This window comes from Lynx canadensis, chromosome D4 (assembly GCF_007474595.2).
Source record: "Lynx canadensis isolate LIC74 chromosome D4, mLynCan4.pri.v2, whole genome shotgun sequence".
Lineage (NCBI taxonomy): Eukaryota > Metazoa > Chordata > Mammalia > Carnivora > Felidae > Lynx > Lynx canadensis.
This window is the reverse complement of record NC_044315.2, coordinates 77123312-77135535: the sequence shown is the minus strand read 5'-3', so window position 1 is coordinate 77135535 and position 12224 is coordinate 77123312. Positions and strand designations below refer to the sequence as shown.

The 12224-nt window shown below is 41.0% G+C and overlaps 1 protein-coding gene across 3 annotated transcripts; it reads right to left on the bottom strand.

Moving 5' to 3' along the window:
- Positions 1-420: 420 nt before the first annotated feature.
- On the bottom strand, positions 421-11589 carry TLR4 (toll like receptor 4). 3 transcript variants are annotated; one of them, XM_030292678.1, is made up of 3 exons: positions 11187-11589; positions 6683-6849; positions 421-3402 (listed from the first exon to the last, which is right to left on the bottom strand). In XM_030292678.1, exons 1-3 carry the CDS (start codon positions 11277-11279, stop codon positions 1161-1163), a joined length of 2502 nt encoding a protein of 833 aa, XP_030148538.1. In that variant the 5' UTR covers positions 11280-11589; the 3' UTR covers positions 421-1160. The 3 variants fall into 3 exon arrangements, with proteins under 3 accessions (XP_030148538.1, XP_032451571.1, XP_032451572.1); XM_032595680.1 differs by having other exon boundaries at positions 421-3331; positions 11187-11587; XM_032595681.1 differs by lacking the exon at positions 6683-6849 and having other exon boundaries at positions 11187-11587.
- Between the last annotated feature and the right edge of the window lie 635 nt (positions 11590-12224).

The following is a 12224-nucleotide window of genomic DNA, read 5'->3' as shown; positions in this document are numbered from 1 at the left end:
TGACATTATTTTCTCAGTCATAACATCCACTCCTTCCTAAATGTGGTCACAGAGTGATACCCAACAGGAAGCCACAATGTATGCTCCCCACCTTAAACTATTTCACAATCCCTGAAGGCATCAATGTCCTGTCAGGCAATATTCATCTGCTGTGGAAGAGACTGCTGCAGCTCTCGTCATGTGGTCACCTCAACTGTATCAGCCATATGTTTCTAGGACCATCAAAAAATGACCTCCTGAGGCCATCCCATTTCTTGGCCTGCCCTTAGCCTGAATTGCTCTTTATAAGACCAGGAATTTGGACTTGTCCCTCTCTCTTACAAAAAGTGCCACTTTAAACAAAATCATTGTAATGCTTCCTTCATGACAGTCATAACGTAGTAGTTAATAACTTTAGAGTGACATCAAGCGACAAAGTGATGGAGTGAATTTCACATATTTTCTTGAATGATAGTGCTTAAATATGGAAATTTCTAGCATGTCTCTAAAAGCCTTATTTATGGTAAGAGTTTATAGAGAAGACATGAAAAATGAGAACTAGATTTATAAAAACAAAAATATATCAGGCACAGTTAATATTTAGAACATACAAAAGAAAGACCAGGATGTTTGTGGATATGTATTACTCAGATTTCCTTTGGAATTAGTTACAGACTTTAGCCTATGTAAGGAAACAGGTTGAAATTGGAGGGGAGGTGGTCTCAATCAGGAGCCTTCTGAGTTATCAAGTGGAATTTAAATTGCATTCAACAGAAAAGGGAAAAGTGAGTAAAGACCTCATTCAGTTAAATTTAAGCTGGCTAAAATGTAAAACATGAGGTAGTTTCCATTCAGAAGACTCAGGTGAAGAACTATACCTTCTTCTGATTTCACTAGGGCCAGGGTCTTAGGTCTAATTCAGTTTGATGGGGTAAGTGTTGAGTTGACTTTCCCTGCCATGGACTCCTTAGCTGATTTGGTTGAAACATCCACCTGGAGATTCTGTAATTTAGCACAGTACTTATTCCCCCTGCACTGTAAACCCCATGAGGTCAGCAGTCCTGGGTTCCTCGGCACCACTGAATCATCTGCCCTTGGCACAGCGCCAGGTATGTCACAGCATTTAATTCTCATTTAGTGAACGAAGTGTTTCCTTCTCAGGCAGAGGTTACTCTTCCACGCTAGCTGCCTTCTGCATCTGCCATTCCTTCTGGACTGCGTGGTTTACCATCCAGCAAGGCTTTTCTGAGTCGTCTCCAGAAGATGTGCCTCCCCAGGACACTGTCCTCCCACTCCAGGTAGGTGTTCCTGTTGAGAAGGCGATACAGCTCCACCTGCTGCCGCAGCAGGGACTTCTCCAACTTCTGCAGGACGATGAAGATGATGCCGGCACGGCTGCTCAGAAACTGCCAAGTCTGGGCAATCTCATACTCAAAGATGCACCATCGACTCTGGATAAAGTGCTGGGACACCACGACGATAACCTTCCGGCTTTTATGGAAACCTTCCTGGATGATGTTGGCGGCGATGGCCACACCAGGAATAAAGTCTCTGTAGTGAAGGCAGAGCTGAAAAGGGGGCACCCCCTCCTCCAAGTTCTTTACCAATTCATTCCTCACCCAATCTTCGTCCTGGCTTGAGTAGATAACGAAGGCATCATAGGTGCTTTCACCTCTGCTATACTTTTTACAGCCAGCAAGAAGCATCAGGTGGAAATAGAACTTATACACCAGAACCACCACCAGAGAAACCAAGAGTACAGTGAAAACCGACACAGTAATGATGGTCTTTCTCACCTGACAGGTAGCATTCCTAAAATTCAGCATGGGCATGCCCTGCATGTCCAAAGGTTTTGCACACACCATCTGTTCAACTTCCACCAAGAGCTGCCTCTGGTCCTTGACCCACTGCAGGAAACTCTGGTGTTCACAAACACAAGCAAAATCATTCCGAGTAAGATTTAAGGAAGATAGATTACTTGGAAAATGCCGTAGTTCTTGCTCCTTAGAGGCCACTATACGATTAAAACTGCAGTCCAGAGTCTGGAGGGAGTGAAGAGGTTCATAAGGAAGTGTATCAAATGATAAGAGGTGGTTGTGACTCATATTTAGCAACTGAAGTTTAGGGAGTGAGTTAAATGCCACTTGGGACACCTGTTCCAGCTGACAATCAGAGAGGTCTAGAATGGTCAAGTTAGTCAGCTCCATGAAAATATTTGGAAGGAAGTTGTCCTGGAAAGAATTGCCAGCCATTTTTAAGATTTGGAGGCTGATCAAGCCATTGAAGATGCCATGGAAGGCAACTTGGGTGTGAGTGTAAGAAATATCAAGGTAACGGAGGTTTTTGAGGGGTAGGAATACTGAAAAATCACTGACCTGTTTCAAACTGGAATGCTGGAAGTCTAGATATTCTAACTGTTCTAAGCCCAAGAAGTTTGAACTTATGGTAATAATATTGTTGAAGCTTAGATCTAAATGCTTCAGTCTGGTTGTCCCCAAATCTCTCTCAGAACAGCAACTCTTGAAACTAAAGTCATTTCTACTGAGATCTAGAAACTCAAGGCTTTCCAACTTAACCTGAGTAAAAGTGTTCCCAACTTCGTTGGCAGAGAAAACAAGCTCCTTGAGAGAGTCCAGCTTCCATGTGGGAAATTGTTCAAATTCACAGTTAACCAATTCTAACCGTTGCCATCCGAGATTTTTAGGGAGCTGTTTTAGCCCGTTGAAATACAGATGCACCAGAGAAATGGTAGAAACGTTTGCCAAACAATTAAATGAGTCAATAGCATCCTCTGAGAACGTGTCAAAGTATGCTATCCGGAATTTTTCTATGATCAAATTGCACAGTCCCTCCAGGATAGATTTGTCAAATCTTTCCAAGTTCCTTTCATTTTTAAATTCTCCCAGAACCAACTGATGGATCTGTAAACCTGCCAGACCTTGAATAGAAGCTTTCATTACATCTGTACTATTAAAATTACTTCTCAAAGTCAGTTCATGGAGCTTAATTTCTTGAAAGGCACCTGGTTGGATAAAGTCTAAAGGGTTTAGGGACAAGTCTAAAGAAAGGTTGAGTAGAGGCTTTTGATGTAGAACCTGTAAGTCTTTATGATAAATATTTTGGATCTTGTTATTGGAAAGATCCAAATACTCAAGGTTGGGCATGTTAGAAAAATATTCAGGTAATTTGAAGGAGTGGATAAGATTGTGAGCCACATTAAGCTCCTTCAACGTTTTGAGATGTCCAATGGGGAAGTCCTCTAGAGATGCTATATTTGTCTCCACAACCACCAGCGTCTGTAAACTTGATAGTCCAGAAAAAGCTCCTGGGAATAACCTCTGGATAGGATTTCCTGTCAATATCAAGATGGAGAGGTGGTTTAGGCCCTGATATGCATCATCTTCAATTATTTGAATTTCACACCTACAGGGAAAAGAGATACAGATTATATAATATTTCTGCTGAATCAAAACTCAAAATGGAGTAACCACCCCAGTCACCTAGCTCTTCACACAGATGTGACATGCCATATGATCTATGCCATCGACAAAGACATGAAGCAGGACAGATCATGACACGAGCAAATAAGAAACCCCACAGATGCAGTATTATTACGCTGGACACAATGACAAACTCTTTTTAGCACACTAGGCACACGTGCTAAGCAGAGGCAACACATCCATCAGAAAGAAGTCAGTTAAAGATCAATAATTGGGATACGTGAAGACTGTATGGCTGATAGAGTATGTAACCACCTTGGATTAACTTTAGCTATTTCCTGCCATACATAATTGTGATTGTCCATCAGATTGGCACAGATGATATGGATAGCTGTTAGTTGTGAGGCATGTTAAATAACCGGTCAATGTCAATTTTAAAGACATAAAAAATTACACATTTGTGTTACCCTCAATGTCTATGCAGAGTTCTCCATGTATGATAGCTAGATATTTGAAAGTTGTGGTTATCACAGGTAAATGTTAGTAGTAACAGGTGATGGGAGTGAGTTGTATGGAAGAAAAGGAAAGTATACTATGAAACCTTATATGGAAGGAATGTACCTAGACAGAGGGGACCAGAGCAGGCTTCCATGAGAGCACTTAAGTTGAAACCTGAAAGATGAGTAAGGATTACCAAGAAAAGGAAGTGAGTCTGAGGTAGGCAACAGCCATGATACATGGAGGAACCATAAGAAACTGCTTCTGTGTCTGGAGTACAGAGAGGGAAGTGGAGGAGTGTGAGACGAACTTGTGGAGAAAGGAGGATACAAAGCAAAGGCTTCAAGACTGGATAAAGGATTTTGAATTTTATCTCCAGAGAAATGGAAGCCATGCTGTATACAGTGTTCATAGAGGTGTCCTACAGACAAGGTTCTTATCCAGCCAATGAATGGCAAGTCAATGGTAAACACCTGCCAGTCCTACAAGTGCATGACAGTTACAATTTGCAAGTGAGTTATTTCCTAGTCCAACCTGAATCACGTTAACAATTTCTCCACTTGTCCTATCCCCTCCATGTGGGTCATGGGTAATCAAAGCATTTTGGCCCAAGCTTTTGTTATCGATTGGTAATTCAATAGAAGGTGGAAGATGCTATAGAAAGAATACTGGAAAAGTGGGCAAGATATCTTGGCTCTGGTGTCTTTGATGTCCTCTCTCTCATATCACATGATTTTGGAAACTTCCTCTCCGGACCTCAGTTATCACCTTTCTAAATGAGGCAGCTAAACTTGATTATTTCTCAAGTTACTTTCAGTTATAGGATGTTGTAACCTATAAACTTATGTATATTGCTGTGTGCATCAGATGACTGGAGAGGTCTTGCTGTTGCTCTGTCTCATCAAAGGGGGCTCATCACTTTAGAGAAACAGAGCATTAAGATGAAAAGAAAATTTAACTTGGAAGCAGGAGATGTGACTATGAATCTCTGCTGCAGCAAGCTCTACAAAACATAGAGAGTGAATGTAGATACATTACTTAAACTCTCTGTACTTCAGTTTCCTTGTCCAAAAAAGCAAATACATGTGTCAATAGGTTTCCATAAGAATAACAGGGTGCCTGGTCTATTATAAAGCATCCTAGAGGACTAGTTGAATCACTACATGTGAACATTGTGAAGGGATATAAGAAGGGAAAGGATATCTACAATACTATGTTTGTCCTTGCCCTAAACCGTAATCAAGAGAGAGAGAGAGCTGGCCTCTCTTGAGGCACATAGTTAAGGCCTCTGAGAAAAGTTCCTTAAATATTCCTTATAAAACACATGGTCTGATGAGAAACTACTTCTTGCTTTAAAAAAGGGGAGGGGTGATCTGTTTATCTTAATTATAGTTCTTGAAAAAGTCTTATTCAGAAAAATGAAATTCAGAAACTAATGAAGTGCTATAACAATAGTAATATTTTTATTCTTATAAAGTCTGCCTTATAAGGTTTTTAATATATATGCATGTTAACATCCACGATCACATTTAGCCCTGTGTGGTAAGTTTTATCATTTCTGTTTCACAGATAAGAATACTGAGACTCAGGGAGATCAAGTGACATGCCTCAGTCCATGTGGCTGTAAATGTTGGAGGAAGATCTGGCTCAGGTCTTCTGAGCCCCACAGAGCTCTCTCCTCAACCCCCACTGCCTTTCAAAACGCTCCATTCCCTCTTTGTTATACACTTTCACTGTCCAAGTTAGAGTATAAAACATCAGGTGTCCCCTCTTCTTTCTATATAAAGATCTGCTCTAAAGAAGGTTTTCATGCTATGGTCTTAGAATTTATTAAAAGTTTCTATAATAAATAGCCATATATATAAATGCTTCTGCATTTTCCCCAAACTCTTATATAGAATATGATCCATTATCTAGTATATTTTAAAGTAAGGCCCTAATGATGAAAATAATTTTAGAATCCAATTCTCTCCCCAAAATAATGATAATAATTTCACCTGCCCTAATAAATGTTACATTTCCCTGAATCAGAAAAGAAAAATCTTAGTCACTGTTCTTTCTTACAGCATATATTTTTCTTTGATCTTGTCATCTTTCTTCTTGGGTTACTTATATCTTCCTATTTGCCTATCTCTATCACACTTTCAATATTCTAGATATTTTTTTGAATCCTACTCAGTTCATGAAATCTGTCTTGATTACCCACTGCAGAGAAGGCCTCTCTTTTGAACGACACAACATTTTGCCTCTAGTTTGCACATAGCTTATCACTTACTGGTGTGTATTCCCATGCTTATCTCAGGTTCAAAAATCCCAAATCAGAATCAAGTAACATTTATTGAATGTCTACTATGGGCCTAACATCATGCTCAGGATTTTAATATGTTACTTCATTCAAGTGTGTATGCCCTCTTTAATAGCTGGAGTTGTATGTATCAATAAACTTTTATTTCCTAGTAGACTCTATACTATATAGCAAATAGTACTCAATAAATATCTGCTGGTGAAAGAGTTTGAGTCAATTTTCTCCCCTGTCCTAAAATCGAAAGATAGAACTGTTCTTAGAAATTGTCTTGTCCAGGTACTCATTTCACAGATGAGGCAACTGAGACCTGGAGAAAGGAAGGGGCTTGCCCAAAGTTATACAGCAAATAAGATACCTGTTGAATGACTAAGTGAATAAAGAGGAGACTCCTGACATAAGAACGAAATGATAGAACAATGAGCATTTCACCTTGTGCCGTGTGTAAAATCTCAGTCATTACCTGGATAAATCCAGCACCTGCAGTTCTGGGAAGTTGGAGAAACTACGGCTGCCTAAATTTCTCAGGGGGTTAAAGCTCATGTCCAGGTCCTTGGTTGATGAGGGGATGTTGTCGGGGATTTTGTGAAGATTCAGGTCCATGCATTGGTAAGTAATGTTAGGAACCACCTGCAATGATCACATATTAGATACAGTGTCTTAATACATGCACCTCAATGGACTGCCCTCTCCACACCCTTCTCCTAGGCCAGACCCATGGAGACCTCCTGGACTGGGGCCATCCAGCCATCTTTCATCCATCCATCCATCCATCCATCCATCCATCCACTCATTCATTCATTCATTTATCCACTCACTTTATAAAATCTCTTACTCTAGATTTGGAAGGGGAGAGAACTTCCTATGTCCTGTTTTCTAACCTCTGCTATCACAATGGCAGCATTTAGGGAGAAGCAGGGGAATCAAGTGCTGAAAGGCTAAGGCTCTGGAGTGCAGAAGCACCCCAGTGTTCCATGGGATTTGGGGCAAAACCTTTTTTACACCAAGTACCCCACAATTGTATACAGCCTCGAGGAGACTATCAGTTCAGGTGCCTGGACTTCATAGTCATAACTCAATTTTTGCCAGTTGCATTCTCTCTTTTGGCTGATTGACCTTTGAATAGGTAACACAGACATGGGGAAAAATCCTTCAGATGCTTGGACTTCAGTGGTGTAACCTAGCAAATAAGGCCAGGTACTTTATGCTCCCTTGGTTCCTATGCTTGTTTCCATCATATTTCCCAAATTCTTGGTAGGCCTTGTTTTCTAACTTCCCATTTAATTTCTGAATTCTCTGATTTATTCAACAAAATTTCTTGCTTAAGCCAGCTAATTTTGGTTTTCTGTTTAAAACCAAACCAAAATAGAATCTGTTAAAAGGATTAAATGAAATAAGGTATTTGAAGAGATTATCCCAAAGCCTATTACAGTGTAAATGATCAATACATGTTAACATTTATTGTTATTAGTTATTATTAATCCCCTACCATATGTGGGCCTATTTCTTATATGTTATATACTTTAATCTTCAAATAAACCTTTTAAAGAAGAAGTCAGAGTGATGGAATAATCTGCATAAGGTCTTACAGGTCACGTGTGCAGCTCTTCACTTCATCGATGGACGTGTCTCTGGAAATGCTATCCCCTGTAGGAGCCTCCCAGCCCATACTGTCTCATAGAGGATGGTACCAGGCATCCTTCCCTTACGCTCTGTCATCTGCCTTCTCAGGGTGTATCACCATCTAACATTACACTGTCTATGTGATTGTACCATGTGTCTTGTTCATTAGCCTCACTACATTGTAAGCTTTGATATTCTTGCCCTCTGCTGTGTCTCCAGCACTCACAGTTGTGCCTGGCAAATGGTGAATGCTCACTCAGTATTTATTGACTAAATGAGAGAATACCTGATTGAATGAAGATTTGCTTAAGTCCAAATTGTAGCCATTTTATCTAAGTGCTACGGACAGTACAAAGACCAGTGTGAAATGGCTCCAGACTTCAAGGAGCTTACAATCTAGAGGAAGAGCTAAGATAGGAACACAACTCACACTAGTGTAATGGACCCTAAACCAGGCCTGGAAATTTCTTTTCCCCAAAATAGTTCCTTTGGCACATAAGTGGTAGAGGTCAATTCTGGATCCAGGGATTATAGAAGGCCTCTGAGAATGAGAAGGTTTCAAGGTGGGTCTTCAAGGATAAGCAAGATTTGGATATGTGGAAAGAGAAAGAAGTAGAGAATAATGTAAGCAAGAAAAGGATGGAAACTATTTCAGAGCGGCTGGTCCATAGTGGGAGAAATGGATCCTAATCCAGTGGGGAAGATAGAGCCCTGTGGCAGTATTTTTAATCATCTAAAATATGTAAGTTGAGCAATTTCTATGTGCTAGGTACTGGGTATAGTCTAAGCTTTGACAGTAGGCATTTCTTGTAATTCAGGTGTCTGGTTTAAGCTTTAATTGGGGGAGGCATCAGCTTCGAAGAGGGCTAAGATAAACACAACACCAGCCACATGACTAGATAGAGCCAGGACTTCTTCCCCCACTGAGCCTTCTTTTTTTTCCCCCTCCACCTCCTCCCTTTAACTCCCTGCTGTTATGTTTTAAATTCACCACTAAGAAGGGAGCCAGGGAAACCCTAAGGCCCCATTCTCAACCCCAGTAAAAACAGAACCCCACATGCTTGAGCAGTTTTTCTCTCTACCCTCAATATTGAGGCCACATGTGTGGCCCTACATGTGCTATATAATTTCCAGGTCTTATAAGTTATAAATTTTTAGTTTTTCAAAGTTTCCAGATGGTTATTGCTGAAAGGTACCTTACAATCCGAAAGAACCACAAGGGCTGGTCCAACCCAACATTGGTTATTGATAGACTGAGACCAGCACAAAATGCTGGGATATAGTGATAAATAAAATCAGCAATGTTATCCTTCACTTATAGATTCCATTTTAAAAGAACGGAAAAATAGTGAACAAATACACAAAAAGTATTTAATGATGTGCTATAAAAAGTAAATCGTCATAGAAATTAGAGGCAAATATGGGGCATAGGGAGTTCTACATGAGGTGATCAAGGAACACTTCCAAGAGGAGGTGACATTTTAGCAGAAATATGAAGTGAGGGATTAAGTCATGATGATAACTAAAACTGCACTTTCCATCATGGTAGCCACTAGCTACACATGGCTATTGAGGATGAGAAACAGTCTAAATTGAGAGATATATTAAATGTAAAATACATACTAAATCTCAAACACTCTGTGCCACAGAAAGGCTGTGAAATATTTTATTAATAGTTTAGTATATATTACATTTTCAAATAATATTTTGAATATATTGGGTTAAATAAAAATATTAAAATCAGATTTATCAGTTTTTATTTTTTCAAAGTGGCTATCAGAAATTTTAAAGCTACATTTTAAACTTAGTTAGCTACAATTTAGTTAAGTACAACTTCGGCTAAATTTAGTTGGTTACATTTATTGTTTAAATAAGATGATGTGACCCACATGATATTGCCTTTGGGCAGCACTGATTTAGGAGCAAAGCATTCTAGCTAGAGGAAGCCAGTGCAAAGGCCATGGGGTAGCAAACTGTCCTAATAGCACTCAAAAGTTATCACAAGTTGTTAAGAGGGCAATTTGTTGGAACTGAGACTTAGGCAAAACAACAAATAAACAAACAAAAATGTGCAGAGTTAATTAGAGTGGGGGACTCCAGAGGCACGAGACCAGTCACTATCCAAGACTCAAGGCCAGGAAAACTGAGGACCTGCCCTAGGGTGGCACTTAGGGGATAGGCAGGGTTGGACAGGTTTTGGAGACTGAGAATATGGGGTGTGGGAAAAGGGAAGGTGTGATTTTATCTAGTGGTGACTTTGATTAGAGGACCATCCCCATTAACCTAACAGCAGGAGGGACACAGAGGAGACAAGGAGTAGGGCTCTGGGCAGGAAATTGGAGGAAGGGAAGACTTTGAGATGACAAATTTGTCTTTGTTACATATGGTATGTATTTCCCCCATGGTATTTCCGCCATGCCCTCAATCTCTGCACACCACTGGTTATGCTTTTCTTGAGTTTCTGACCCTGTCACACATTAAATCCCAGGACATTCTCTTGGTTATTGGGTCCTACCATGGGCTCCCAAAGCACTTGTGAAAGTCCATGCACAGGGTGGAGAGGGACAAAAGAGATCCATCGTGAATGAGATTATGCAAAAGTCGGTTGGTATTTCACAAAGAAAGAAGCCATTGCATTAGCTGTCATTTTATATGGTTCTTTCTTCCCCCACCCCTTGTATCTTTGTTTCTCATTTTCCATTTTGCCTTCATTTCTCTTTCTCCCCTTTTCTTTTCTAAACTCCTTTCTTTTCATCCTTTGGAACCAGGGCTAGATCCACAAGTCTGAAATCCACTTAGAAAGTTCTCCCTATTAAGAGAAAACACACACACCCCACACACACACACCCTCCCCCCCCCACACACACACTCACACACTCCTTCCTGAGATTGAAAGGGGTGAAGTGAGTGCTTGAAGCTGAGAGTACAGACCACTAGCAGAAGGAAATGACAGGAAGCAGACTTCTTACAGCTCTCTGTTTAAGCGGGTATTATTATAATGCTTTCATAGATGTGAAAACTAGCTTCAGAGAGGTTTAATAACTTCTTCAAGATCACACAGCCCAGAAGTCAAAGAACAGTGATTTTAAGCAGATCTGACCTAAAGCCCCTATTAGCACTTAAAGTCCTGAATGGGACATGACCCATGGGCTACCTGTTGGTGCCATGGAACAATGAATTGTTTGGTCCCTGTGCCTTCTCAAGTCCTTAAGGTAATTTGACTCTTTTTTGCAAATGAAATTCGGCAACTAGCAGGGGATCCACAGTGGGAAGTTCTGGGCAGAGAGCAGTTTTTCAGAAGCAAGACAAATCTCATAGGAGATGAGCTGACACTAACCACGTACCTCCACACAAGGGTCCCAGCTCTCAGGTCTCAGGCAGGAGAGGAAGGCCATGGCTGGGATCAGAGTCCCAGCCAGGCGGGTAGGAGGCATCATTCTGGCATTTTCTGTGTCCACAAATGGCTCGGTGAAACATGACACGCTGTATCTGCCTGCTGGTGTGGCCTCCGGGGTACTGCCGCTTTCTCTCCCCTGCTCAGTGCCCTAGGACAATGACTGTATTCAAAGCAACGCTGCGTTCCGAGGCAAGAGGAAGTGAGAAAGGCAACCTTAGCATTCTGGGCTTTTGTTTCTCTAATATTTATGTCCCCAGTCACAGGAGGGGAAGTTAGAAGAAGAAGAAAATGTCTGCAGATCAGTGGTCCAAGTAACAGCAAGAGGAAGCTGACTTCAATCCCGGGAAGTCATCTGACCTCCTGGTTAGTGAACTTAGGAAAGCAATCAAACTGGTCAAACAGCCTGCGCAACAATCCAGGACGTGGCTTTCCAGTTTCGTTTTAGTACAGGAAACTCACTGTATGTATTCATTTCCTAAAGCTACCATGACAAATTACCACACACTGGGGTGGGGGTGGGGGGCTTCAAGGGCAGATGTTTATTTCCTCATGAAGTTCTGGAGCCTGGAAGTCTGACATGGAGGTGTGGGCAGGGATGACAGCTCTTCAGGCTCTCTCCTCGGCATACAGGTGGCTGCCTTCACTTGCTCTTCCCTGTGTGTGTGTGTGTGTGTGTGTGTGTGTGTGTGTCCCAATTTCCCCTTCTTAAATGGACATCAGTCATTTTGGATTAGGGTCCATCTATATGACTTCATTTTACCTTAATTACCTTTTTAAAGCTTCAGTCTCAAAACACAGTCACGTCCTGAGGGACTGGAGAACTTCAGCATGGATTTTGAGGGGAATACAATTCAGCCCGTAGCAACGTCAGCTCTTGTGAAATCTTGTGAAGAAATTCACTTTTGTGAAACTGACTGAAAACACAGCTCCAGTGAACCACAGTTTGAAATCCCAGCAATATTGGGAAGAGATTGGAATGAAGAAT

Excerpts from the sequence above, each read along its gene's own strand:
- TLR4 (XM_030292678.1), bottom strand. The coding sequence starts at position 11,279 with ATGATGCCTCCTACCCGCCTGGCTGGGACTCTGATCCCAGCCATGGCC. Across the intron at positions 6,850-11,186 it reads GCTGGGACCCTTGTGTGGAG|GTGGTTCCTAACATTACTTA; the intron begins GTACGTGGTTAG and ends TGATCATTGCAG. Across the intron at positions 3,403-6,682 it reads CAGGTGCTGGATTTATCCAG|GTGTGAAATTCAAATAATTG; the intron begins GTAATGACTGAG and ends TTTTCCCTGTAG.